Genomic DNA, 27,965 nt, shown 5'->3' with positions numbered 1-27,965 from the left:
TTCATTTGTTTTTCTGTATATAGTTCCGATTACATATAAAAGCTAGAAATCGCCAAGCTAAAAAGCCTAAACTTCCAATTACAACTGTGCTTTTATGGTTACACAAAGTATCTCTCCAAATTTATCCTTATTTTGGAGGGTACATATTTGAATAGTCGTACATATAATTATATCCATAATTGTAACCATATCTGTAGTAAGGTGATGGTTGATTGTATGGTTTCATTAGGGAAGGTTTACCTCTTGGGCCAGCAGAATCTGAAGGATTCTGATATAAAGGAGGAAGCCTTTTGAAGGAGTTTTGATTATATGGCGGAACGCTGGATCCCTTACTCGGGGTACTAATAGGTTTTCCTCTTTCCTGTTGATCAAAAGCAGAGCCAATAGTAGTAGATGCAATAAAGTTGGTAACATTTTTCTTACCGATAACAATAACATCATATTTTTCAAGATATTGAGAGATTAGGTCCTCAATTTCCTTAACCAGAGTTCTATGCTTTCCATAGACAACATTCAAAGATTTATCAAATAGAGAAATAAATATTTTGAACTTAACAAATAATGGAATTATGATTTCATTATACATTTTAGAAATCGGTAACTTCGAGTTGTCAAAGATCGAGACACTTAAACTAACAGTTTTCTCGATTCCAAAGATGTTATTGATAAATTCTTCTGCTGAAAAGTATGAGTTTTCATCATTCCCCATGACAGCCATAACAGTAATATTTTCAGAAGCTCTTTGAGGAAAGTCAATAAAGACGTTGTGTTGTTTTTCAAGGTGACCAATATCATTTATATGTTCATGTAGAACATAAAGGTATTGCGAGGGAGATAACTTTATTTCTGTTTTTGGCTGCTGTTTGCTATATTCCCCGATTAGTGTCTTCAAATCCTCAATAGCCAGTTTAATCCCTCGTCTATTCTTTGAAGGGCAACGTATAACTACATTATCGAATCTAACAAAGGATAAACCGTTCTGAGGGAGCAGGAATGTATTTGAAAACTGAATGAAAACGTTATGCTTTCTCATTGTAGTCTGAATAATGGATCCACCACTTCCAATTGCTGGTCTATGGTATACTTCAGGAATGAAGAAAGTCCCTTCACTTGGAAGTTCGTCTAAAAGTAAAAGATATGATTCTTCAAAAGATTTATAGTCATTAGTTAATATAGATAGAAACATATTCTTGTCATCCTGCTCGTAGTCTAGGTTGACTTGAGAGTGTCCCTTTTCCATTATCCTAGTCAGCTTACCGTTTTTTTTCCCTGAAATGAAATCATCGTAATCAGGATGGATTTCAAAAATAGACTTGATTTCCAATACTGATGGGTACAGTTCGAGGAATTGTTTTACTATCGGAAACACAGGAAGTCTCAAATTCTCATCATCCTCATCGATGTTATCATATGTGATAATTATTACTTGATTCTTCTTAGACACATCTCTCACGATTATACTATCGAGTGGTTTTTCTCCATATATCAATTTCTCAATATGTTCTTCCTGGAACTCGAAATCAGATTCCATCGTAATTTTGATTTCAGAAACATGTTGTAGTATTGACAAGGTGAAGTCCTTAACGAGAGATCTAAGGAGTGTAACTGAGGTGGATTGGAAACCTAAAAAGTCCTCATTGAACAGGATATACGAACCGTATTTGTACATTAGGCTTTGTACATCATCCATGAGGTACCGCTTGATGAATTCTAATTTTCCTGGTGAGACACCTCCCAATTCTTGATAAAACAATGTTCCTTCACATTTTGATACACATTCAGTAAGTGCATCTTTAGCTAGTAAAACAGTTGAATGAATAGGGCCCAGTAAGTATACCCGAGGCTTGTTTGCATTATTAAATGGAATAATGTCCGGGAAATAGATATCAACGTGGTACACATCTTTTACATGTAATAGATTTGATTGCTTAACACCAAACAGGAACGGCAACAAAGACTGTGATTTGAGATCGATACTTTCTATAAAAATTTGATCGTTATTTCTTAATTGTTCACTTATAGTAAAAATTAATGGTCGTAAGGTTGTAAGGGTATTTTGGGGACCAACCAATGTGCAGATCAACCCGGATTCCACATCTTCAGAATCATAGTTCGGTTTGTCATTTATAATAATATCAACTTGAAAATCGGTAGCTAGTTTTTTCAATTGCTCAAATGTTTCATTCAATCTTTCATCATCCTTCTCCACAGGAAAATAAACATCCAAGCTCTTTACAATCGGTACATCTAGCTCAGTAGTATGGCCTCGTATAAACCATTTGTTCACATGTACTTTCTCAATTTGGTGAGGTTTGAAGTCCTTGGGTATCGAAAAGAAGCCCTTCCTATTATCGTCTATACCGAGTGAATCCGGAATACCCTGCCAGTTATTGTCAGTGATGAATATCGCATCTGGTTTAATGAAAACTTCTTTTATAAGTGGTGTGATTACTTGAACCGACATAGCAATATTTGATTATTCTGTGTTATAGATTACTATAGTAGCCAATATTTTGATACGGATCAGGATAGAGTTGCACTTTTTGAAGCTGTTTCTTTTTTTTGTTGAGCAACTATTAAATGATAATATAGGAAACAGATCAACACAATATCAAACAGGCAAGTATCAAAAGCGAATGTGGCGTGTTTCCTATACCTTTAGCGTTAAATAATGTCAAGACCTCTAAACTTGAATTGACCTCTTTTGTATTTATCTCGTCGGTTTCGGTGTTACTTTATTTTTTGTAACCCGGCTTTTGATCCAGTTGAGCCCTTTTTCCCAAATTTATTAATAGTTTTGATATAGTTAGTGTCTATAAAATATTGATTATAATTATATGATACGTAGTCAGTTGATATGTATAACTTTATTTATATTTTTTATTGTCATTTTTATTTTTGTGCTTAATATTTTACATATGATATTTAATTTCGAGGAGATTAATTGAATCGTGAAGAAATTAAAAATAAAAATGGGGAAATAATGAAATAAAAATAAGTATTGGATAAAAAAATAACAGATGCTATCATGTCAAAATATCAGAACAATGTCTATTGTTCCTTTAACTGGGTATCAATATTTCTTATTCTTTCGTGTATGCATTAAGAAAGGGTTTTTTTTTGTTTTAGGATGCTTTATTCTATAAATAAAGAGCTCGTATGCCCTAATCACCTCCAAAATATGTCATTTATATGCTTTATTAATCTACCACTTGCGAAACCAATTGTTCCAAAAGTAATTGTTAGTTGTACTACTATCAAACTTAGGGATGCGAATATGAATCTTGGGCAGAAAATTTTCCAAACCATTAAATGTCTTCTAAAATGAGTGACCCAAATAAACGAGGATAGACAAAGAATGGTGTTATACGTTAATAGGACACCACAGTTGGAAACAATACGCCCTAGTAGTGTCTGGGGTTTTAGGACATCTGGCGGTTGTGACCATAGTGTTAGTAAGGCAACTGAAAGGGATACTAAAATAAGTGGACCAAAAGTGTTCAGGAAAATGGCTAAATGAGTAAAAGGGAAAACGATATTTTCAGAGAGGATGAAACCAACGTCCCATTGAATAGATGGAATAGTCGCTTGGTGACCAGTACTGAAAAATTGTTGGTAACCAACTAGACCAAGAACTATTGGACCAACTATATTTTCTTTCAACTTTAGAAGATCAATAATTTCAAAAATTGACAATAATTGATTGACCATTAAAAACAAAGACAATTGTGCCATAGGCTTGTTGAATAGGATGATAGCCATCAATGCATTGACGACAAGTAGAAAGAACTCAGAGCCGTAGATGTTCGTGTAACCTAGAATCGTAGCCTGGTTGGACTTTAAATCAGCATTCTTGATATTTAGCTTGATGCAGAGTGGGCCCATCATCCAGCCAATATTAGTAGCGATTAACGAAAAGCCAGCAATTATCCTAGCGATTGTAAATTTAACAGTCTTTGTATCCCAAGTCAAATCTTCAGTGCTGTTCTCTATGGCAGTAATGGACCAGTATATAAAGTTAACAAAGAGTGTTCCCTTCAAGAACATATCAATCCAAATTGGGGCTGCAGCTTGATATGAGGAGGACAAGTTGTAATAACCTTTAATACAAATAGGAATTAGTAATACAATTAGCAGGCATAACCCTATACACCATGCTGAGTAGTTGTTCTTTGTAGTAAAGGTTGGAATACAGTATTCACCTTGTTCTTCTCTACATATTGTAATGGTGGATGCTAATCTTGTGCATAATATTAAGGTAATCGAATGGTAAGCGCCTAATAGCCTGGCAAATCTAGTGAGAGGTAGGTAATTAGAGTTTGCAGTGGATTTGCTTGCACCAGACGTAGTTCCTTGCTTCTCGCCAATAGCCGCAGTTAATAGTGCTGAGGTGGATTGTCTATTCGGCAAAAACGTGAATTCGTATAGGGTCAACATACCGAATGTAATAATTAAAACTGAGACAATACGGTCTTCCCAAATGGTAAAAGAGTTTGAAGTAAAAAGCATAGAATGAATACCAACAAACATAGCTCCGATACGCGACCAATAATCTGAGAGAATCTCACCAAATTTCATGATTAGCCAAATTAGGTTATATCTGTCAAAGATAGAGATGCTACAACCCACTATTATACCAATGGCAGTTGCAAATAGTGTACACCACCAAACATTATCAAGGAATAAAGGTTGATGGAAAACGTAAAATATACCATGAAAACAAACATTTGAAATCAGAGACATTATAATAATCCAAGGTACAAATTCAGGTACCATTTGATTTACCACTATTGAGGGGATCAGTTTAGTAATTGAGAATAACAATACAACGGATACAGTAAGTAGTATCGTACCACTTGCGATGGACCAGTAGTCAAACCTTGCCCATTTATCCTTACAAATTTCTAGGAATTTCTCTTGGTATAGTGTTGCGGAATTAATATCAGTGGAAGTCATGTTCCATAGTTCATTCATATACACTTCATTATCTTCTGAGGTCGATATCTGCATTATATCAGAGTATCTCTTCAATTGTTGCAAAACAATATTCGAGAGCTGTAGTTCTTCTTTCTCGTCCTTAAAAGTTTCTCTAATGGGCCAACCCAAGTTGTTAAATGGGATTGGTGTCCCCATTAAAAGTGACAGTGTAGGCACAAGGTCGATTTGGTTCACTTGTCTGTAGTTCTTACCTAGGTCTGAAGTATCGTAATGTTCATCATCTCTCAGACCCCAAACATTTTTCTTTTTTGAGTACATGAACAGAGTGCTCTCCAATTCATCCTCGGAATCACCACCATGGTTACCAGTGTGGTCCATACCATGGTCACCCATAACCACCAACAGAGTATCCTTATCCAGAGAGTCTATAATTTCCTTTATAAATTGGTTCACCTGTGTTTGTTTCTCCTTCATGGTAAAATGGTTGGGTCCGTACTTATGGCCGACATGATCAACACCGAGCATATGCCCAACGAGAACATCCCAGTTACGGTCTGCACCAGGGTCTAGCAAGTGAGAGTGGAAATACGAGATGACACCATTGTCAACAGTGTCCAAATCCCAAACATTGAGTGACTCGAAAGGTTCACTGTTGTTCGCTAAAAACGGATGAAACAAGGCGTCCCATGTATCATCTCCCACGAAGCTGATCGACTTATTGTTCAGGTACAGTTGTTTTATCAAGTTATCCTCTTCTATGACGCTCCCGTCAAAATTTGAACCAGCATCAATGAAGGTCGGTAGGGATCCCGTAGTTAGTCCCTTCAATCTCTGGAGAGTTGTAGTGGGTGGGTCAGCCATAAATTTGAGCAAGATGGAGGACCCGAGTGACGGGTCTGACCACGTATTGTATAGAACATCTAGGTTATTGTGGTAGTACGGGTTGTACTGGGGGTGATCAGCGGCAACGGGCACCACGAAATCAAACCTCAGAGCGTCTACCACCAACACCACCATCTTATCGAACTTCTGCCCTACGCGATCCACATCACTCGCTACACTCACATTATCAAGCACCTGTCTTGAGAGAAGAAACCCCTTAGCAAAAAAGGCTATCGCCACTACTTGGAGAAACGCTAGGGCAGCCAGCAGTATCACATATAGCGTATGAGACTTACTAAACTTCTGTATCCTCGACCTGTATATCCTCTTCTCATCATTTGACGAACTCAAAATGGCCTGCCTAACGAGCCTTTCATCCATTTGCTACTATTTTTTAATAGAAATTGGTACTGTCTGATTGTATATAAATATAATAATAAGTTAATATATCAATGATTTGAAGTACCTAAAGGAAATAAAGGTTATTTATTCATAATAGACGCACACACACACACACACACACACACAAAACCAAAAACCCGCATCGCGTACATCACATGATATTACCGTATATTGGTATTATATCACATGTATATTTCGTATCTGATACCATACGTATGTACGTCAACAACACGCGCAAATACGTACATACTTACACAACAGCTGACTTTCAAATACTATCACAATATACGAGAAACGAGGTGCAGTAGCGGGTAACCCTCCAATACCCCCCGAAATTAGGTGAGAGTTACATAAAAAAGAGCGATGGGATGACAGAAACTCCCGTAGAAAGCTGAGCATAATAAAGATAAAAAAAAAAGAAGCGTGGGGGAGGCGTGACGTGGAGTTTGTGTGTGAGGATTTATAAAGCTAAGTGGGTGGGGAGGGAAGTGGTGTTGTGCGTGTATTTCTAAGGGGAGTTTATTTCTTTCTAGAGGAGCGAATAGCATTCTTTACGGTTCCCATTGGGAAATTCATTAGAGAGCTTAACAGCTTATAACAGCTTATAACAGCTTATAACAGCTTTAAGAGCTTTGAAGAGATTTGAAGAGCTTTGAAGAGCTTTGAAGAGTAAGAGAGGCAAAAGGTATTTTTACTTGATACTATTCTATATTGGTTAATATCTGATAAGACAAGAGGATAAGGAGTTTTTACTTGATAAAATTAAAAGATTACTGAAAAAGATGAGTAGTGGTATGGCAGCTGCAGCTGGAGGTAATACGGTAAGGAGGTATAATCCTCCACCTGCGCCTATGGGGCATGGCACTGGGTCTACAAGGATGTCGAGACCATGTGCTGATTGTACGTGTTCTCCAGGGCTTCTGTCCAGACAAGGGAGGAGAGTGTCGCTTTTCATGAGGCAGATGGAGAACACGAGGAGACGTTCGCATCGTAGCAGTGGGATGTTTTCTGCTGGTACTCCTACGACGGCGGTATCCTCGGGAAATGTGTCAGTGTACTCGTCAGACTCTCTGTGTCAAAATAACAGGGAGGTGAACACTACGGAGCGTCTCTTGGCACTTCGTAAGGAGATGGCGAAGGAAGGGGTATGTGCGTATGTGGTTCCTAGTGAGGACGAGCACCAGTCAGAATACGTCTCGCAGGTTGACCAGAGACGTGCTTTTATCTCTGGTTTCTCGGGATCTGCTGGTGTGGCTTGTATTACCCGTGATCTGCTGAATTTCAACGAAAAACACCCAGACGGTAAGTCGATTCTGAGTACCGATGGGCGTTACTTCAACCAGGCCAAGCAGGAACTAGATTTCAACTGGAACTTGCTTCGTCAAGGTGAAGATCCTATTACATGGCAGGAATGGTGTATTAGGGAGGCCGTAGAGATGTCTAAGGGTCTTGGTGGAAAGCCTGCCCACATAGGTGTGGATCCAAAGCTGATATCCTTCGAAGACGTCAAGAACTTTGAGAAAATGATCGCTGAAAAAGCTGGTACAGATGCTGATGTGAAATTGGTCCCTGTGGAGAGAAATTTGGTTGATGCTATATGGAAGAAGTTTGAACCCGTGCCGGAAAAACCGAACAACGGTTTGGTATTGCTTGGTAAGGAATTTCATGGTGAGGATTTCAAGGACAAAAAGGAAAAGCTTTTAAAGGAACTGAAGGATAAACATCTGTCCGATGATACAACACAAAATGGTGATGCCGATAAGAGGAAGAAGGCTACATTTATAACGGTGGCACTGGATGAGATTTGTTGGTTACTAAACTTACGTGGTTCTGATATCGAATATAATCCAGTGTTTTATGCTTACTTGTTTATTAACGACACGGAGACTATTTTATTTACTGATGACAGTTATGGTGATGACATTAAGCAATATTTCGAAGAGAATAGTATTGTAGTTAAGGGATATAATGAAGTCTGGGAACATCTATCTACATTGGCTCAGAGTAGCAAAGCGGGTACCATTGAAAAACAAGCGTTCTTACTACCTGATGCCTCATCGTGGCAACTAGTCCGTTCTGTTGCTGGTACACCATATAAGATTATTCATTCTCCTATAGATGTGTTGAAATCCGTCAAGAATAATATCGAATTGGCCAATGCACACAGAGCTCAGGTCAAGGACGCGTTATGTCTGGTTCAATACTTTGCTTGGTTAGAAAGTCAGTTAATTGATAAGGAATCCTTGATAGATGAATATACTGCGGCTGAGAGATTGATTGACATCAGGAAAACACAAAAGAACTTCATGGGTAACTCATTTGAAACGATATCCTCCACTGGTGCTAATGCTGCAGTGATCCACTATGCACCACCTAAGGAAGGTTCCTCTATGATTGATCCCTCCAAGATATACCTTTGTGACTCGGGATCCCAATTCCTTGAAGGTACTACAGATATTACTAGAACCCTGCACTTCAGCGAACCAACTGCTGAGGAGGTTAGAAACTACACATTAGTCCTGAAGGGTAATTTGGCTCTTGAGAGACTTGTTTTCCCAGAAAAAACCAATGGTTTGAGTATCGATGTGATTGCAAGACAGCACCTATGGTCCTACGGTCTGGATTACAGACATGGTACCGGGCACGGTATCGGTTCCTTCCTAAATGTCCACGAGGGCCCAATTGGTGTTGGTATTAAGCCACACTTAGCCAATTTCCCACTGCAGGCCGGTAACGTCATAAGTAATGAACCTGGTTTCTACAAGGATGGCGAGTATGGTATCAGGATAGAGAATGACATGATCGTCAAGTATGCTGACGGACTGAAGTTCGGTGACCGTAAGTTCCTGACATTTGAAAACATAACCGTAGTACCATACTGCCGTAAACTGATCGACGTCAAACTGTTGACTCATGAAGAAAAACAACAGATCAATGAGTACCATCAGAGAATCTGGGATTCGCTAGTCCAATTCTTACAGCCTCAAAGCATTTCATACAAGTGGTTGAAGAGAGAAGTAGCCCCATTCTGATTAGTTTTTTTTTTTCTTTCTTTCTCGTTTCCACTCAATTTCTTTTTTTATATCTTTTGTTAATATAAACCCCCCTTTTTTTATTCCTTTTTTTTTATTTTATCATTGCTTAAATAATAAGATAATGAGATATTTATTATCTATCCTTCAATATTACCGTAAATCATTTGACCATTATGACAGGATTTGGTTATTTTAATCATTTTATACCAGCCGTCTCGGCTCTTATAATAACTTTTTTTTTTTGGTCACAGGGACCTTGGCATAAGGGTGTCTGCAGTATTTTCGTCTGTTTGCAAGTAAATTACCCGATTGGGTAAAACAACAACGAATAAAAGGGGAGAGAGAGAGAAAACACGGACCCGTTAAGATCATTTAGATATCGGGGTTGGAGAGAGATTCCACAGAGAATACCGCAGCAACGAATTCATTAGTGTGGTTTGTTTTGTGCTTTTTTCGGTAGTTCGGATTTGTAATGACATCTTATGATCCATCTTCTTTTATATCTCCATGCGATTTGTTACAATACAGATCGGCCGACAATATTCAGGGCGTGCTCTGTTTTCTGTTCCGTGGGTAGGGTGGAGGCGAAGCACACCCGCGTTATATGTGAGTCAAGAAGTATTGGGGGTGCCCGGTTCTTCTACGGGGGAATCAGTGGAAAAGGCTGTTTCGATCTTGGTGCGCACATTGTTTCGTATAGTATCCTATTTTTTTTCCAAAGAAAGAAAAACTCTCGAGGTCCCCTTATTTAATTCCGTACGTTTCTACGTTGAATGGGGGGCGGTCATACAAGAATAAAAAAAGAAGAAAAGGGAAAGACGGGTCCGTTAAAAGGAAATAATCAAATGAGGTGATGCGTGGTGTTCTAAGTGGAGATGTGAAAATTTTTTTTCTCGGAACAGTAGTCCGTGGAAGTATCTGGTTATTCCGACGGGAACGCAATGCAGAAGTTACTCCGTATCCTAGCGTATACGACACTTTCTAAGTAAACTGTTATCAAAAGCAAGTACAAACAAATAAAATGACACTTTCATCTCTATTCCGCCCTCTGAAACAGCTGTACACAGAAATAAGATCAGCATCCATGCAATAAAGGACATTCTCACCAGTCTTTAAAATAGAAATATAATTTAAGTGCGGGATCGACTTGCGAAGATTTCTTAAATTTTTTAAATTAGAACAAACCCAAAAAAAAAAATATAAAAAAAAAGAAACCCATTAAAGAAATTAAGTAGAGAGAGATAGAAAAAAAAAGAAAAGAAATAACAATCGTAAAGTAGAAAGTGAAGAGAAGAGAAAGGAAAAAAAAATTTTTTTTTCTTTATCTTCTCTAGGGATCCTATATAAATACCTAATTATTAACCAATATAATAATTTTACGGAGTCGTTTCTACTGGCGTAAGACAACTAAAAAGTATAATATAACAATAATAATAATAACTAAATGAGTGAATCTAGTGCGAACTATACAAGGCCACAGACTGATACGAGTTCGTTCTCTTCATCTGTTTCTGGAGAGCCAAAAGAGTTTAATGGTGACTCTATGGAGCGCGATGAAGGGCTAGCGAATGTCGTTGAGAGGACTAACACCATGACGTCTGTAGCTGAGTCTCAGATTGAAACTAATAGACACATATCTCGTATACTTACGGGTACTGATAATGACCCGATAAAGGTAGATGTGGATTACTCCAACTGTCTGCCTATGGGTGGTGATAGACCATACCCTCCACCTTTACCAGAACAGTCACAGTACGAAGTCACTTTTGACGGGCCAAATGACCCGATCCATCCATTCAACTGGCCGATCAAGACCAAAGTGTGGATCTGTGTGGTGTTGTGTTTGAACTGTATCTGTATATCTATGGGTTCTTCCATCTTTGCTTCTGCTGTCCCACAAATATGTGAAATCTACCACGTTATTCAGGTTGTTGCCATTCTTGGTGTTACTCTATACGTCTTGGGTTTCGCCGCTTCCCCAGTTATCTATGCGCCATTGTCTGAAGTCTACGGTAGACGTGGTGTCCTGATTATCGCATCCTTCGGTTTTGTCCTGTTCCAGTTTGCTGTGGCCACGGCTAAGGATCTACAGACGATCATGATCTGTAGATTCTTCGGTGGTTTGATCGGTGCTGCTCCAATGGCGGTTGTGCCAGCTGCTTTTGCTGATATGTTCGATGTTAGAATCAGAGGTAAAGCCATCTGTTTATTCTCCTTAGGTGTTTTTGTTGGTCCAATTTTGTCCCCAGTTATGGGTTCATACATTGCACAAAGAACCACTTGGAGATGGTTGGAATATGTCACTGGTTGTTTCGCCGGTGCCATCTTTGTTGCTGTCGCTCTTATTTTCAAGGAGACCCATCACCCAACTATCTTAGTCCAGAAGGCTAAGGATATGAGAAAGGCTACAAACAACTGGGGTATCCATGCAGCCCACGAACAAGTCGAATTGTCAATTAAAGATATTGCACAAAGAACTATTACCAGACCTATTTTCATGTTGTTTACTGAACCATTGCTATTGATTATCACTATTTACAACTCTTTTGTTTATGGTATCTTATATCTGATGTTGGAAGCCTACCCAATTGTTTTTGTTGAAGGTTACGGTTTCGTAGACAACGGTGAATTGCCATACATTGCCTTGATCATTGGTATGTTGCTATGTACCGCTTTCATCTGGTATTTCGAGAACGATTACTTGAAGAGAATCCAAAAGGCTGGTAAATTAGTTCCAGAAGCTAGATTGATCCCAATGGTCTTTTCTGGTGTTGTCTTCCCAATTGGTATTCTATGGTTCTGCTGGACCGGTAACTACCCACACAAAATTCACTGGATCTGTCCAACTATTGCCGGTTCTTTCATTGGTTTCGGTTTAATGGGTATTTTCTTACCATGTTTGAACTATATCATTGAAGCCTACTTACCATTGGCTGCCTCTGCTGTGGCTGCCAACACCTTCATGAGATCTGCCTTTGGTGCTGTCTTCCCATTGTTTGCAGGTTACATGTTCCGTGGTATGGGTACCGGTTGGGCTGGTTTGTTACTTGGTCTATTCGCTGCTGCATTAATCCCTGTTCCATTGGTCTTATTGAAGTATGGTGAACAAATTAGAAAGAGATCTAAGGACGCTTACTATGTCGAGTAAGTTTCAAGTTTTAACTGCATAACTTCAGTAAAAGTTGACTAAAGTAAATACCCCCCATAAACACTGAACTTTTAAAGAAAGGAAAGAGAACATTTTACCTACACAGAAGAAAATCTTCTTTCTTTTGGGCATATATTCCAAACTTATCCAATTATTTTCGAAAAACATCAATACTTAAAGATAATTCCACTTTTTTCTTTTATTATCCATTTCTCTATTACTAGTTAGAAAGAACATATGCTATCCTACAGCTAAGTATAATCAAGAGGTTGGAGAATACTAAAAAACAAGGTAAATAAGGAAGAAGAAAAAATATCATTAAATCGCAAAGTTGTACTTTTTTTTTTTATTTCTTACCCACTGATTCATCTTTAAGATGAAATTCCTTTAGGAAACCTGCTTTTTTCTGTTTTATTCAATTCACTTTTAAAAACCAAGATAGACGTTTACTCATATTTTAATTCTAATTTAATTTTATTTTCCTTTTCTTTTAATTTATCAAAAAACCTGCATTCATAACAATCCAATGAAAAAAGAAGGAGTAAGAAATACATATATAACGCACTCAAAAATATTTAAAAAACCCAATATTAAAACTATATAAAAAATCTTTTAATAAAAAAAATTACAAAATATTAACACATGTTTACTAAAATGAACGACTGGGGCATCTATCGTTTCACCAACACTTAGAAACAATGCAATATAGTTCCGAAACATAAATAAATTAATTTGCGAAAATATAATTTCAAAACAGTAACTAAATCTTGGAAAAGAAAGTAATAACCACCTCTAAACATTAAAAATACGGATTATATACATATATAATATAACGTCTTAATAAATATATAGCAATAACACTAAAACATCAAAAATCTATATTATAACTAATACACTCAATTTTCATTGGCTCGCACATCACCGATCTTTTTTACCATTACCCAGTTCTGGAATTTTTTCCCTTCGGAATTTTGCGGAGGATTCAACAAGTCACGTCCGTCAACCAGACTCTTAGTATAAACGAGTAATAATGGGAAAATGTGTCAAAGAGGAGTAATGTTATAGATATATTAGTCAGCTGGACAGGTTACTGTTAAACTCATTCCGCTATTTATTGCTATTGTTATTTATTTATTATTTATTTCCCCATAATTTTAATATTCTTTAATTTCCCCCCTTCAAAAACAGAAACCAAACACATCTATTAAAAATACAATATAAAAAAGGATGTCAATGCAGAGGATTGTCAGTGGGCGTATGCCAGTACTTCTGAAAGGTGGCAGGAGATATTTATATGGATCGAGGATTTGTATGAGCCCCTCAACTGGGGAGGCTGGGAGGTCACAGAGCACAGTAGCATTTAAGTTCAAATTTAATATAGATAAGAAGGGTAGTCTTGAGGGTAAAGCCAGCACTACGCCCTCATTCAAGTGGTCTTCCCACAGTATGCCTAGTAAGAAAGTGCTCGAAGAGCAAGCGCAACTTGTGAAACAGAAGGAAGAAGAGAAAAGAGCTGCAACGGAGAAGTTCATCAAGGAGAATATGGTAGAGTTAAAGGATAAACCAATGAGCTCTGCCTCCAGTATCACCACTGCATCAACATCAACATCTAGCAGTACAAGCAATAATATACCAAAGAAGAAAAGTAAGAGGAGGATACTGAGGCCCAGGAAGGCCGTAATCACACTTTCACCAAAGGCCATATACCATTTGAAAGCTCTGCTGGATCAACCGGAACCCAAGCTGATCCGTGTCGGCGCCAGAAACCGTGGATGCTCTGGCCTGACATACGATCTACAATACATCTCAGAACCTGGCAAGTTCGACGAAGTGGTCGAACAGGACGGTGTCAAGATAGTCATCGACTCTAAGGCTCTATTCAGCGTCGTAGGAAGTGAGATGGATTGGGTCGATGACAAGCTTGCCTCCAAGTTTGTATTCAAGAACCCAAACTCCAAGGGCACCTGTGGCTGTGGAGAGAGCTTCATGGTATAAAACAAACACTTATCTATTATTTATTTTATAAAAAATTTACTATTTATTATCTAAGAAAAAAACACTATATTCAATCAAATAGTTTACTCATAGAGGCATTGTTCTGTAGTATCAGTATAAAAGCACAATATAGCTTTTAACGAGTATCAATAGAATTTTTAGTGTTACCCGCCCCCATAATGTCTCTTTACTTATTTGTTTCTTGTCTCTCGTTTCTTTAGTCTCTTAGCCTAATCCTTCTAGAATCTTCTAGAAAAGAAAAGAACAGAAGAGAAGAGCACAGAACAGAAGAGCACAGAAAAGAAAGTAGCAAAGAGAAAGAAGCTAGGATAATATATAAATCCCCATGGCTACAGTTGTTTCTTCGCGATATTTTTTTTTTCCAATTGGAATACAGATAATCCATCTATCTATCTCTCTCTCTCCGCCGTTTTAATAGCAAAAGAGATGAAAGAAAGAGAAAAAGAAAAGTAGAAGGCCCTTCCAGAAGCATGTAGAGAAAAGAATTGGCGCGCATTGTGTGTTCTATTTTTTATTCCCTTAGCGCAAGATTGTACCTGTACGTTTTAAGGGGCGGGGATGGAGCACCTCCCAAATCGATGGGAAGAACCCTTTCTCCCCTTACCGCAGCTTGGGCGGCTAATTTTTTTTGGTATAAATAGGGAGTGGTTTCCTCTCCATTGTTATAATTCTCTTCTTGTCTTTTCTTGTCTTTTTTTATATTCGAACTATACAAAGAGCTACAACAGAAACAACTAATAATAAAATAAATACAATGAATGATGAGACACAGTTTACGGAGAGGGCATTGCATGTCCTTACGGTTGCTCAGAAGTTAGCCACTGACCATCAACATGCGCAGTTACAGCCTGTACATCTGCTTGCTGCGTTTATTGAGACTCCCGAGGATGGTAGTGTGGCATACTTGCAGAACTTGATAGAGAAGGCTAGGTATGATTATGATTTATTCAAGAGGACGGTGAACAAGGCGTTGGTAAGGATTGCACAGCAGCATCCTGCCCCCTCAGAGGTGACGCCTAGCTATGCGTTGGGTAAAGTTATCCAGGAGGCTGCTAAGATACAGAAGCAGCAGAAGGATTCGTTTATTGCTCAGGATCATCTGCTATTTGCATTGTTCAATGACTCTAGTATCCAACAGATATTTAAGGATGCCGGTGTGGATACCGAGGCCGTGAAGCAGCAGGCATTGGAGTTGAGAGGTAACCAAAGGATTGACTCCCGTGGTGCAGACACGAATACCCCATTGGAGTACTTGGATAAATACGCAATTGATATGACGGAGCAGGCTAGACAAGGTAAGTTAGACCCTGTTATCGGTAGAGAGGAGGAGATCAGAAGCACTATAAGAGTGTTGGCTAGAAGAATCAAGTCTAACCCTTGTTTGATCGGTGAGCCCGGTATCGGTAAGACCGCTATTATTGAAGGTGTTGCGCAGAGAATTATTGATGACGATGTGCCAACCATCTTGCAGGGCTCAAAGTTGTACAGTTTGGATCTGGCTGCCTTGACCGCCGGTGCTAAGTACAAAGGTGATTTTGAAGAAAGATTGAAAGGTGTCCTCAAAGAAGTAGAAGAATCCAAGACGCTAATTGTCCTCTTTATCGATGAAATCCATATGTTGATGGGTAACGGTAAGGACGATGCTGCCAATATCTTGAAGCCAGCTTTGTCTAGAGGACAATTGAAGGTTATTGGTGCCACCACTAATAACGAATACAGATCTATTGTCGAGAAGGACGGTGCCTTTGAGAGAAGATTCCAAAAGATTGACGTTCAAGAACCAACAATTAGACAAACCGTAGCTATCTTAAGAGGTCTACAACCAAAATACGAGATCCATCACGGTGTTAGAATTCTAGATAGTGCTTTGGTGACTGCCTCCCAATTGGCTAAACGTTACTTACCTTACAGAAGATTACCAGATTCTGCTATTGATTTGGTAGATATCTCTTGTGCTGGTGTTGCTGTGGCTAGAGATTCCAAACCCGAGGAGCTGGACTCTAAGGAACGTCAATTACAACTATTGCAAGTTGAAATTAAGGCCTTGGAAAGAGACAAGGATGCTGATCGTACTACAAAGGATAGGTTGAAGCAAGCTAAGAAGAGAGAGGCTTCTTTGATCGAAGAACTAGAACCTTTGAGACAACGTTACAACGAAGAAAGAAAGGGTCATGAAGAATTGACGAAATTGAAGAAGAAACTTGACGAGTTGGAGAACAAGGCATTAGATGCAGAACGTAGATATGATACAGCTACAGCTGCAGACTTGAGATATTTTGCAATTCCTGACTTGAAGAACAAAATTGAGTCCTTGGAAAACCAAGTTGCTGAGGAAGAACAACGTGCTGGTGCTAACTCCATGATCCAGAATGTAGTAGACTCAGATACCATATCTGAAACTGCTGCCAGATTGACTGGTATTCCTGTGAAGAAATTATCTGAGTCAGAAAATGAAAAGTTGATTCACATGGAACGTGATTTATCATCAGAAGTTGTTGGACAAATGGAAGCTGTTAAGTCTGTCTCTAATGCCGTTAGATTGTCAAGATCTGGTTTAGCAAACCCTAGACAACCGGCTTCCTTCATGTTTTTGGGTCTATCTGGTTCAGGTAAGACAGAACTTGCCAAAAAGATTGCTGGGTTCTTGTTCAATGACGAGAACATGATGATCAGGGTTGATTGCTCGGAACTAAGTGAAAAATACTCTGTATCTAAGCTACTAGGTACCACTGCTGGTTATGTAGGTTACGAAGAAGGTGGTTTCTTAACTAACCAATTACAATACAAACCATACTCTGTCTTATTATTTGATGAAATAGAAAAGGCCCACCCAGATGTTCTAACAATTCTACTACAGATGTTGGATGATGGTAGATTGACTTCTGGTCAAGGTAAGACCATTGACTGTTCCAACTGCATTGTTATCATGACATCTAACCTAGGTGCCCAATACATTAACCTACAAAAGGGATCTAAGATAGCTGATGAGACCAAGACATTAGTGATGGATGCTGTTAAGCAACATTTTAGACCGGAATTCTTGAATAGAATTTCCTCGATTGTCGTTTTCAACAAACTATCCAGAAAGGCAATCCACAAGATTGTTGACATCAGAATCAAGGAGATTGAGGAAAGATTTGAGATGAATGATAAGCACTATAAATTGGATATCTCACCAGAAGCCAAAGACTTCTTGGCTAAGTACGGTTATTCTGAAGATATGGGTGCCCGTCCATTGAACAGACTAATTCAAACTGAGATATTGAATAAGATGGCTATCAGAATTCTAAGAAACGAAATCCAAGATAAGGAAACTGTTAAAGTTGTTTTGAGAAGCGGCAAGGCCCGTGGATCACACTGCGATGAAGAAGAACAAGAAGGTTTGGACGTTTTGCCAAACCACGAAGCAACGGTTGGTCTTGACGCTGACAACATGGACATCGATGATGTTGAAGACGACGATGATTTTGTTGAAGTTGATTAAACGCAACGAACTTCTAATTTTCAATAGACACATAGACACATTTTTTAGTTAACATAAAAACTATTTTAGATATTTTAGATTTTAGATTTACTTTTTTAATATTTTTCCATTCTGTTACGACTTTTTAAATTCTAATAAAATTAATTTATTAATATTTTATCTATATCCTTTTTTGCCTGGCTATATATATATATATATATATATATTTCTTATACTACAATAATCCTTTTTTGCCTGGCTATATATATATATATATATATATATATATATATTTCTTATACTACAATAATGCGTATTCTGATGATGTAATGATGCATGAATTTTTTGATAACCTTTCTTATTTACGATGAATATATTGATTGATATCATATAGATGGATGCTATGTCAGATATATACAAGACTATAGTTTTTGTCTACTTTTCATTTTTTTGGCCCAAGCATATTTAGCAGATTTAGTAATACCAGAACTAGCAATACCTTTCAACATCTGAATCAAACTAGACTGTTGAATTCTGTACTGGATTTTCTTCATGGTATTATTGAGTGAGTAGCCAGGCGGAAGATAGAACTCATTTCGAATAACTACTTCTTCATATATAGGCTCGTAGTACTTCTGAAATTTATCGAAGTTCTTCAAAACAATGTTTTCCACTTTCTTAGGATTTTCACCACCAAGTAGGTACCTGATATCACCTAGATAACTTAAACCAGTGATTTCTTTGTAAAACTGCAACTCGTCAAGCTTGCCGTCATTTTTTTTTAGTGTTATATGTTTAGCAATAGTAGCTGCAGCTTTCAAGTTAAGATGGTTGTATTTTTCAATGGTCTCATCATTCTTTAGTATTTTTACCGGTTTTTGTAATCTCCCAGCTATGTAGAAGCTATCCCAGTTCTTAATATCGCTAAGAAGTTTATTCGTGGATACAATACCATATTTTACTTGATGACCGTTTATTTTTGTAAAAGGATTGAAGTATAGGCCAGCACCAATATCCTGAAACTTGCTAACCATCGTAGGCCCAAAGTATTTCATGCTCGAGTAATGCGACGAATTCTCCCTGATGTTCCTTTTATGGAACTCAACAGGATCATTGACAGCAATGATCAAGTCTATCTGAGGTTTATCCTTCTTATCATACCCGGACTGCTTAAACACACCTGATCCGTAGCCAAAAGCATATTGTATTGGTGCACCAAAGGAGCCTATTATCCCGTCTAGTTCATGTTGTAGTCCAGCTTCAATGTCAATATTCTGATTCGAATATTTGGATAAACCTCTCGTAAATGGTCTCGACAAACCGCGGGCATTGGCCCTAACTACACCAATCATGTACACCAATCCGTTACCTGAAGTACCTTGAGTATTTTTTTATTCCTTGTTGCATATGTGAAGAAGACTTTCAAGCATGATTCTCGATTTTTTTTTTGTCCCTTTTAAAGCAACATAGGAATTTGGTTGGGGTTGTGTGCACAGTCATAGTTAATCTAATGAATATAGTTGACAATAACTATTATAAAAGAATATAGAGTATATACTTTTACCGTTTCTCCGAATATTAAGACACAATATATATAGTTTATGAAGAAAGAAATTATTAGTTTAGATTTTGTATAGATGCAATTGAACTTATCAATATCAACAAATAAATATGGGCGTGTGGTCTAGTGGTATGATTCTCGCTTTGGGCGAATTCGGAGAAAATCCGAGTACAAATCACACAAGCATGCGAGAGGCCCTGGGTTCAATTCCCAGCTCGCCCCAATTTATATTTTTTCCCCTTCTTTTCACTAAAATTTTTTATTTAAATTTTTGAATTTGGACCATGTTAATTTAATTTTTTATAGATGCAGTTTCAGTATGATATATAATTGTAGTACGATCGATATGTTATAGAGAATGATTTAGCCTTGAATGGGTCAAGTTTTGGGTTTCTTTCGAAGACTAGATATTATTTTTTTTTAATATTTTGTTGTTTTTTTATTTTATTATATACTATATGATACAAATTAAATGAGATCGTTATATAAAAACCAAATAAAAGAATTTATTTTTTAATTTGGTTTTTCATTATATTTTTTTTTATTGCAGATGAATATTTTAAAATTTTTTGTTATTCTATCAAACTAAAAAAAAAAATTTAAAATGACGAAAGAGAAATTTATGTGTTTTGATTTTTTGTTTGGAGGGTCCTTTATAAGATTAATGCTGAATTGATTTTTGGGAAAAAAAAATAGATAGAAAAACTATTTTTTCTTTCTTTAATCAACTTCTTCAACAGTTGGGCCTTCAGCTTCTGGAGCTGGAGGAGCACCACCTGGGAAACCACCAGCAGCACCATCAGCACCTGGAGCACCACCGGCTTGGTACAACTTAGTCATGATTGGGTTAGCAATTTCTTGCAATTCCTTCAACTTGTCGTCGTATTCTTCCTTGGTGGCAGTGGTGTTGTTGTCCAACCATTCAATGGTTTCTTCAGCCTTCTTGGAGACGGCTTCCTTGTCGGCTTCTTCCAACTTGTCACCGGCTTCGGAGATACTACTCTTCAAAGAGTAAGCAATGGATTCCAATTGGTTCTTGGAAGCGATTCTTTCAGTTTCCTTTTCATCTTCTTCCTTGAACTTTTCAGCTTCAGAAACCATTCTTTCGATATCTTCCTTGGACAATCTACCCTTGTCGTTGGTGATGGTAATCTTACTGGACTTACCGGTACCCTTTTCGACGGCAGAGACGTTCAAGATACCATTAGCATCGATATCGAAGGTGACTTCGATTTGTGGAACACCTCTTGGGGCTGGTGGGATACCAGACAATTCGAACTTACCCAACAAGTTGTTGTCCTTAGTCTTAGCTCTTTCACCTTCGAAGACTTGAATCAAGACACCTGGTTGGTTGTCAGCGTAAGTGGAGAAGACTTCAGACTTCTTGGTTGGGATGGTAGAGTTTCTTGGGATCAACTTGGTCATGACACCACCAGCGGTCTCAATACCCAAGGACAATGGAGCAACATCCAACAACAATAGATCTTGAGTCTTGGAAGATTGGTCACCAGTCAAGATAGCGGCTTGGACAGCGGCACCGTAAGCGACAGCTTCATCTGGGTTGATGGATCTGTTTGGTTCCTTACCGTTGAAGAAGTCAGTGACCAACTTTTGGACCTTTGGAATTCTGGTAGAACCACCGACTAGAACAATTTCGTGGACAGCGGACTTGTCAATCTTGGAGTCTCTCAAGACCTTTTCGACTGGGTCCAAAGTGGATCTGAACAAGTCAGCACACAATTCTTCGAATCTAGCTCTGGTGATGGAAGTGTAGAAGTCAACACCTTCGAACAAGGAGTCGATTTCGATGGAGGTTTGAGCAGAAGAAGACAAAGTTCTCTTAGCTCTTTCACAAGCAGTTCTTAGTCTTCTCATGGCTCTTTGGTTAGAGGACAAGTCCTTCTTGTTCTTTCTCTTGAATTCTTGGACGAAGTGGTTAACCAATCTGTTGTCGAAATCTTCACCACCCAAGTGAGTGTCACCAGCAGTGGCCTTAACTTCGAAGATACCGTCTTCGATGGATAGCAAGGAAACATCGAAAGTACCACCACCCAAGTCAAAGATCAAGACGTTTTCTTCACCACCCTTCTTGTCCAAACCGTAAGCAATAGCAGCGGCAGTTGGTTCGTTAATGATACGCAAGACGTTTAGACCAGCAATGGTACCAGCATCCTTGGTAGCTTGTCTTTGAGAATCGTTGAAGTAAGCTGGGACAGTGACAACGGCGTCGTTGACCTTGCAACCCAAGAATTGCTCAGAGGTCTCCTTCATCTTACCCAAGACCATAGAGGAGATTTGTTCTGGAGTGAACTTCTTAGTCTCACCCTTGAACTCAACCTCGATTTGTGGCTTACCATCAACATCAATCAACTTGAATGGGAAGTGCTTCATATCAGTTTGAACTTCTGGGTCACTGAAGTTTCTACCAATCAATCTCTTAGCATCAAAGACAGTGTTGTGTGGGTTCATAGCAGCTTGGTTCTTAGCAGCATCACCAATCAATCTCTCAGTGTCAGTGAAAGCAACATAAGATGGAGTGGTTCTGTTACCTTGGTCATTAGCAATAATTTCAACACGGTCGTTGGAAAAGTGAGCAACACAAGAATATGTGGTACCCAAATCAATACCGACAGCCTTAGACATTTTTTTTTCTTTCTATATTTAGTTTCTTATTCCAATTGGTTTTTTCCTATAATTGTTCTTTCTTTTAAAAAAAAAAATAAATAATTAAGGGAATGGAGTCTTTGTTTTTACTTATATCTATAGAATAAGAGAGAGAAGAGAAAACCTTTAAAATCCAATTGAAATGCCCTATTTATATATTTCGCCAGCTGCCGCCGACGGTTCAAAAAGAGTCGAAGAAAAAGAAGAGAGAAGAACGCCCATTTCGTTCTTTTTTCTGTTCTTTCCACCCTTTGGAAATCCACAGAATCGAATGGAACAATCCACAGAAACAGACGTAGTCTCTCACATTTTCCACAATATAAATATCTTAAAAAAAAAGAAAGGAAAGGAAAGGAAATATGCGCAAGTGGAACTTTCTCGAAAACGAACAGATTTTGCGAGAAAAAAAAAAAAATTCTTCAAAAAAACATTTTTTTTTTCCAGAAGGTTCCATGGGCCGGGTAAATTGAGATCCCCAAGACTATGTTTTATACCACGATAGGTCATGTGACATGACGTCATTTAGTCCGGACTAATAATATCTTTTCTTTCTTTCTTTCTTTTTTATTTATTTTTTTTTTTTAAATACATATAGGCTGTTAATACCATAACTAGTATGTATCTGCAATGCTATTTTAGCACGGTTGTAGATTGTAGACAAAAGTAACCTATGTATTTGAGTTTTTTTTAAAAAAAAAGTAATATATTAAATACTATTTTACTTAGTTTTCTTTCTTTTCTTGTGGAGGGGTTGTAATTGTAACCTTTGACAAGTTGATCAATTGGGTTTTGAATTGGTTGTAGATAGCTTTGACCTGTGGTGGGACGCCTGGGTGGGAGATGACGCCGTCCATTCTGACTCTCCATTGGGAGAAGGCGGCCTTCATGTACTTGGAGGTCTCGTACTTGATCTTAATGAACAAGATGTAGAACACTAGCACGATCCAGGATCTGGTTAGGAAACACAGAGCTCTGATGATCAAGAGGACGAGGATGATCAATTCGGTGGTGGAGACCCAGTACATGCATCTCTCGTTGTAATCTAGCACAAATCTGTCGATGAAGACAACGGCCTTGCTCTTTTGTTCCAAGGTCTGGTTGAAAACTTGTGGCAATAGGGTGGTCTTCATGTATACCAGGACATGGAACACGGAGAACATCAGGTATGGGACTAGCGACATGCTGAACCTAGGGGTGAAGAACCACAGCAAGGCCAATGCGAAGTACAGGATATTCTCATTGGTCAAAAGGGCAAGAGACACCTTTTGGTGTAGCCCTTGCTGGTAGGTGATGATACCAAAGGAGGCCAGCACACCAACATAGGCAAACCTGTAGAGAGTCTCACTGAACTTGAACAGGTACAACAGCGACGACAAAACAACTATGAAGTGTCCAGCAAACCAGGAGAATTGCAAAGTCTTGGCTAATCTCATGAATCTGTCAGTAACATATCCTTGAGGCTGAACAGGAGGCTTAGTAGTAGAAGACATAGCTCTTATTTTATTTCTTAGTTTCTTGGAATATACCTTAAATTTAGTTAATAGAGAGAACTTATTAAGCAAAGACTTTGTCAATGTAAATTCGTTTTTTCTTTCTATTTAATTCTAATTCTAATTTAGCTTAACCTTTTAGTCTTTCAACAATTGAGAGAAGTAAGAATCAATAGAACAATAGTTATCTATTTTAAATGAGTCCTTAAATATATAATAAAAAATAAAATATCCTAGTAATGTAATAAAAGATGATATGTCATCCCCGTTATAATTAAAAGGTAGCAAATTGGGAAAAAAAGGGAGGGCCCTTTCGAGGATAATATTTGTCGTAATAGACGAACCGGTTAATAACTAATCATGTGACGATGTTAATTTATTTAAAATTAATTAATTTTAATTATATTATCAGATATTATTAAACATCACCCCCCTACAAGTATTTTATTGTTACAGGTTGAATATCATTTCTTTTTATTTTTCATGCAGCAGTTCCATATGTGGAGGGGAAGGGCCTTTTTAGTTGTTAGGGAAATGGAAATGTTTTATGGCCAGTAAAGGAGCTTGTGTTTAAATGCTGAATTTGATATTGATATAGGTGGAAAACCCTTTTTTTTAGTTGCTTTTGATTTATTTCCTTTTCTTTTTGATCATACCCGAGAGATCATTAATGTTATTTCTTTTTTTCTCGAACTGGGGATTTAGTTTTGCCATTTGGTTCAGAATGAGATTTTTCAGAAGTTCTTTTGAGTTGTTAGAGTCTGTACCCATCTCGAGTTCCAATTTTATCTCCTTGATGTCTAGTTTAACTTCTTCCAGTCTTGCCAGGTTGATTTCCTTGGTCTCTGGATGATTTTTTATCTGTTTCTCTAGGTATCCTTTGAACTTTTTGGCAATCTCTAGTTTCTCTTGTGCACTTATATCTGCGGACAGCTTCAAGTTCTGTGACAGTTTTTCTAAAATCTCTATCTGTCTTGTGTAATCCTGAGTATCGTCCCTTTCTGGAGCACCTGAGGCTGAGAAACACGACTCTAGTAGTTCAATGGCACGTTCATAACATTGTATACTATCCTGGTCCTCACCGAGCTCACCATATACTTCACCCATCAGTTTATATACTTCGATCAGTACCTCTCCTTCACCGACTTGCTCACCACGTTGTAACACAGCCAGTGCGCTCTCAAATGGATTACCTTCCAAGTATTGCACAAATGGTAGATCCTCCTGTACTTCTCCATCGTCTTCATCTTCTTCCTCACCTTCCTCTTCTTCTTCAAGGTCAAATTGATAATATTTACTCATATTCTCTTGTCTTTCTTCATCTTCACCACCTTCACCTTCCCCTTCATCGTCATCACTCTCATCGTCACTACCACTCTCTCCTTCTTCTCCTTCTTCATCCATACCGTTAAATAGATCAGAGTTCTTAATACCGTGTTCCAACAGAACTTTGGCCAACTCCACCATCAACAGACAATCATCTCCGCTCTCATCAAGTTGCCTAGCTATCTCTTGTGCACGATCCATTGCGTCTATAGCGTTATTCCTTCAATATATCTCCCCCCATCATACCAAGTCTAAGTAAATAAATTATAAAACCTATTTGAATATATGTATTTGAAATATATAATACAGTAAAGAATTATATAACACTTGACGTAAATCACATGATCAGAGAAGCACGTGCGTTATCATTTTTTATATAGCTTAGCCGGATATGGATTTGTATCCTTAGCCTCAAGTGTCTTGGGTATGGCATATAGTAGTATTATATACATATACATATACATATACATACACATACACGTATATACATATGTACATATGTATATGTATATTCCATTATCTTGTTGATCACATGATCAGAAAGGGCTTTTTTAGGGTTCATGACCTAATCCGGGTAATGCTACAACGCCAAAAAAAAAATTCGCAGTGCAAAATAAACAAAAAAAAATTGTGTTGCTTAGAAGACGGCGTAGAGAGGTCCTCTTTTAAAATTTTTTTTGTGTTTTTTTTTTTGCGTTTGCATTTGTTTACATAGCGATCCCCCTTTGACCTACTTATATTATTATTATATTATACTTTATTGTTTGTATTATACTTTATTGTTATATTGTATTACTTATATTTAAGCTATACTCTTAGTGGAATTGTCTCTATCAAATAAATTAGATTAATACAACAGAAAAATGGAGGAAAGGACACCTGATCAGTGGAAGAAGTTAGATATGGATTATAGGGAGGATTTGGAGACACATTTGATGAGGGCGTTTGATACGCTGAGCCCGCAGACACAGATGATGTTGCTTCCTGAGGCGGTAAGTGTTTTCCCAACGCCGTATTCCGGTGTGCAGACCTCGTCGGCAGATAATAGTTGTGCGAGTAATGCGATTCACAATAACAACAACCATAATAACAGTAATGCTAACGGGGCCGCTGGTTCGTCTCCGTTTTTGATTAATAAGGTCTCTAAAGTACGCCAGGAGCCCTCACTGGATGATATCAATTTACAACCATCTAGTGTGTTTGGTAAATGTTCTAACACCAATGCAAATGTTAGTAATGTCAATAATGGAAATACTACATCGATGAGGGATGGTAAGAACTTGGTCGGTGGTGAGTTTCTACTGGGGTCTCCCGAGCAAGTGAAGGAGTTCTTGTTGGATTCCCCTAGCTTCAATATGTTTAACCACAGTTCCGCGAAGAAGCAGACAAAGACACCGTTGAAGTACTTGAACCCAAACACGGGACAACCAACCTCGGCATCACAACTTAACTGGGATCTTCTGAACTCTACTTCGTCGGCAAAGTATTTCTATAACTCGAATAATAGGACACCTCTAAGGAGAATAGACCAGAACGTGCTGTACTTCAACAACTTGCCCTCTTCAGTGTCGCCATTTAGAGGTGGGGAGAAGAAGGATCCGCTTACGTTTTCTATAGGAAGCAACGGCTTGACTCCCTTCGGGAAGAAGATATTGCACGAATTTGACTCAAACACGGTGGCCTCAACCAACAGCGCTCTTGTAGATTTCCAACGCGCTCGTAAGGATACACTAGGCACAAACATTCATAGCACACCAGACGTTCTGTCCTCTGCAAGAGACACGAAAAAACACTATCTAATGAAAACACCGAATAATTTTAAGTCTCCCAGTAAGAAATCGAAACTTGGCGATATCCCCAACTTCGCACACGATGGAGATAATAAGGAAAATGACATATACGGATCTTCACCAACCACTATTCAACTAAACTCTTCAGTGACCAAATCTCCTTTAAAGATTGATAACACGAGACTAAACATGGTGACTAGCTCACAGCAGAAGAAATTACCAGTGAAAAGGAAGCAATTAAGGACCGCAAAACAACTTGAATACAACCTGGATGATAAGCTGTTGCTGTTCGATAAGGACAACGATCTTCTGCCCATGGATGATGAAGAGGAAACAAAATTACACCTGCCGGCTTCCCCCACGCCAATACCGCACAATGCTCCTAAACTCACACTAGACAACGGGAAGGGACTCATCCCAATCCCAGAGCTTCCGAAAATGGGCTCTTTCAAGAGTGATACTATAGCAACAGTTCCAAAAGTCCTCAACAGTGTACCGAACAATACAAACAAGATAACGAAGAATAAACGTAAGGACACTAAAACGAAAAAGAAAGGTAAAAAACAACCAAAATTCCAAATCATTGTATCTAATGCCCACAAGTTCAATGTCTCAAAGCCAAATTCCTCAAATACCAACGCTCCTATAATGACTACTTCTGTATCCAAGAAAATCAATCTACAGAGATCACAATCGACATTTACAAGCCAGAAACCAAAAAAAAATGGTCTGCCGAAATCGAAATCATTTACATCAACATCTACACAAAAGGATAAATGAGAATAAGCACTAATATTTATGAGTCTTTTTTTTTCAGCTTCTTTATTTCTTCCTTTCGGATTTTTCTTTATACCAATATCAAACATTACAGCATTACACATAAGGTGGTTTAAAATATCATGTCCCTACACAGTTCTTTTTTCCCCTCATAGGATTATTTATTTAATTAACTTTCTTCTATTTCTTTTAATTAATGGGAAGTTTTGTTTTTTTTTCGATTCTTTCCATTATTCTTTTCTTATCTCTCTCTCTTTTTTATGCACATTTCACTATATATCAGATAATACCCTTATAATTTATATTCTACAAACAAAACAATTTATTACCTTCGAAATATTATAATTCGATTCCTTCTCGAAGCATTGTATAATTAAGTTAATCCTTCTTTATCCACAGAAAGTTCCGCAGAAGCAAACCTTTTTCCGTTTCCATTTACCGTCAATCAATTTCTTTTATTTCGGCTTAAAGAA

At 37.9% G+C, this 27,965-nt stretch overlaps 11 protein-coding genes across 11 annotated transcripts; 5 read left to right on the top strand and 6 right to left on the bottom strand.

Annotated features, from left to right (window-relative positions):
* Window positions 1-127: 127 nt before the first annotated feature.
* RNJ42_00312 (uncharacterized protein) lies at window positions 128-2,464 on the bottom strand (the record flags this gene model as incomplete). Its single annotated transcript, XM_071050482.1, has 1 exon — window positions 128-2,464. The coding sequence occupies one exon, from the start codon at window positions 2,462-2,464 to the stop codon at window positions 128-130; it is 2,337 nt and encodes a 778-aa protein (XP_070908728.1).
* Window positions 2,465-3,168: 704 nt separating this feature from the next.
* Window positions 3,169-6,201, bottom strand: GPI13 (mannose-ethanolamine phosphotransferase GPI13; the record flags this gene model as incomplete). The annotated part of the gene is made up of 1 exon (XM_071050481.1): window positions 3,169-6,201. One exon carries the CDS (start codon window positions 6,199-6,201, stop codon window positions 3,169-3,171), a length of 3,033 nt encoding a protein of 1,010 aa, XP_070908727.1.
* Window positions 6,202-7,004: 803 nt separating this feature from the next.
* FRA1 (aminopeptidase P) lies at window positions 7,005-9,254 on the top strand (the record flags this gene model as incomplete). The annotated part of the gene is made up of 1 exon (XM_071050480.1): window positions 7,005-9,254. One exon carries the CDS (start codon window positions 7,005-7,007, stop codon window positions 9,252-9,254), a length of 2,250 nt encoding a protein of 749 aa, XP_070908726.1.
* Window positions 9,255-10,701: 1,447 nt separating this feature from the next.
* On the top strand, window positions 10,702-12,405 carry TPO1 (polyamine transporter TPO1; the record flags this gene model as incomplete). The annotated part of the gene is made up of 1 exon (XM_071050479.1): window positions 10,702-12,405. The coding sequence occupies one exon, from the start codon at window positions 10,702-10,704 to the stop codon at window positions 12,403-12,405; it is 1,704 nt and encodes a 567-aa protein (XP_070908725.1).
* Window positions 12,406-13,632: 1,227 nt separating this feature from the next.
* ISA1 (Fe-binding Fe/S cluster assembly protein ISA1) lies at window positions 13,633-14,400 on the top strand (the record flags this gene model as incomplete). Its single annotated transcript, XM_071050478.1, has 1 exon — window positions 13,633-14,400. One exon carries the CDS (start codon window positions 13,633-13,635, stop codon window positions 14,398-14,400), a length of 768 nt encoding a protein of 255 aa, XP_070908724.1.
* Window positions 14,401-15,175: 775 nt separating this feature from the next.
* HSP104 (chaperone ATPase HSP104) lies at window positions 15,176-17,905 on the top strand (the record flags this gene model as incomplete). The annotated part of the gene is made up of 1 exon (XM_071050477.1): window positions 15,176-17,905. The coding sequence occupies one exon, from the start codon at window positions 15,176-15,178 to the stop codon at window positions 17,903-17,905; it is 2,730 nt and encodes a 909-aa protein (XP_070908723.1).
* Window positions 17,906-18,306: 401 nt separating this feature from the next.
* Window positions 18,307-19,236, bottom strand: TAM41 (putative phosphatidate cytidylyltransferase; the record flags this gene model as incomplete). The annotated part of the gene is made up of 1 exon (XM_071050476.1): window positions 18,307-19,236. The coding sequence occupies one exon, from the start codon at window positions 19,234-19,236 to the stop codon at window positions 18,307-18,309; it is 930 nt and encodes a 309-aa protein (XP_070908722.1).
* A 929-nt stretch (window positions 19,237-20,165) lies between these two features.
* Window positions 20,166-22,088, bottom strand: SSA2 (Hsp70 family chaperone SSA2; the record flags this gene model as incomplete). Its single annotated transcript, XM_071050475.1, has 1 exon — window positions 20,166-22,088. One exon carries the CDS (start codon window positions 22,086-22,088, stop codon window positions 20,166-20,168), a length of 1,923 nt encoding a protein of 640 aa, XP_070908721.1.
* Window positions 22,089-22,831: 743 nt separating this feature from the next.
* On the bottom strand, window positions 22,832-23,599 carry POM33 (nucleoporin POM33; the record flags this gene model as incomplete). Its single annotated transcript, XM_071050474.1, has 1 exon — window positions 22,832-23,599. The coding sequence occupies one exon, from the start codon at window positions 23,597-23,599 to the stop codon at window positions 22,832-22,834; it is 768 nt and encodes a 255-aa protein (XP_070908720.1).
* Window positions 23,600-24,229: 630 nt separating this feature from the next.
* On the bottom strand, window positions 24,230-25,126 carry HIF1 (Hif1p; the record flags this gene model as incomplete). Its single annotated transcript, XM_071050473.1, has 1 exon — window positions 24,230-25,126. The coding sequence occupies one exon, from the start codon at window positions 25,124-25,126 to the stop codon at window positions 24,230-24,232; it is 897 nt and encodes a 298-aa protein (XP_070908719.1).
* A 662-nt stretch (window positions 25,127-25,788) lies between these two features.
* Window positions 25,789-27,495, top strand: NDD1 (Ndd1p; the record flags this gene model as incomplete). Its single annotated transcript, XM_071050472.1, has 1 exon — window positions 25,789-27,495. One exon carries the CDS (start codon window positions 25,789-25,791, stop codon window positions 27,493-27,495), a length of 1,707 nt encoding a protein of 568 aa, XP_070908718.1.
* Window positions 27,496-27,965: the final 470 nt, after the last annotated feature.

Source organism: Nakaseomyces bracarensis (genome assembly GCF_045282275.1).
Source record: "Nakaseomyces bracarensis strain CBM3 chromosome Unknown Scaff2_0, whole genome shotgun sequence".
Classification (NCBI taxonomy): Eukaryota; Fungi; Ascomycota; class Saccharomycetes; order Saccharomycetales; family Saccharomycetaceae; genus Nakaseomyces; species Nakaseomyces bracarensis.
Note: the sequence above shows the minus strand (reverse complement) of the source record. Positions and strands in the feature narration are given on the sequence as shown.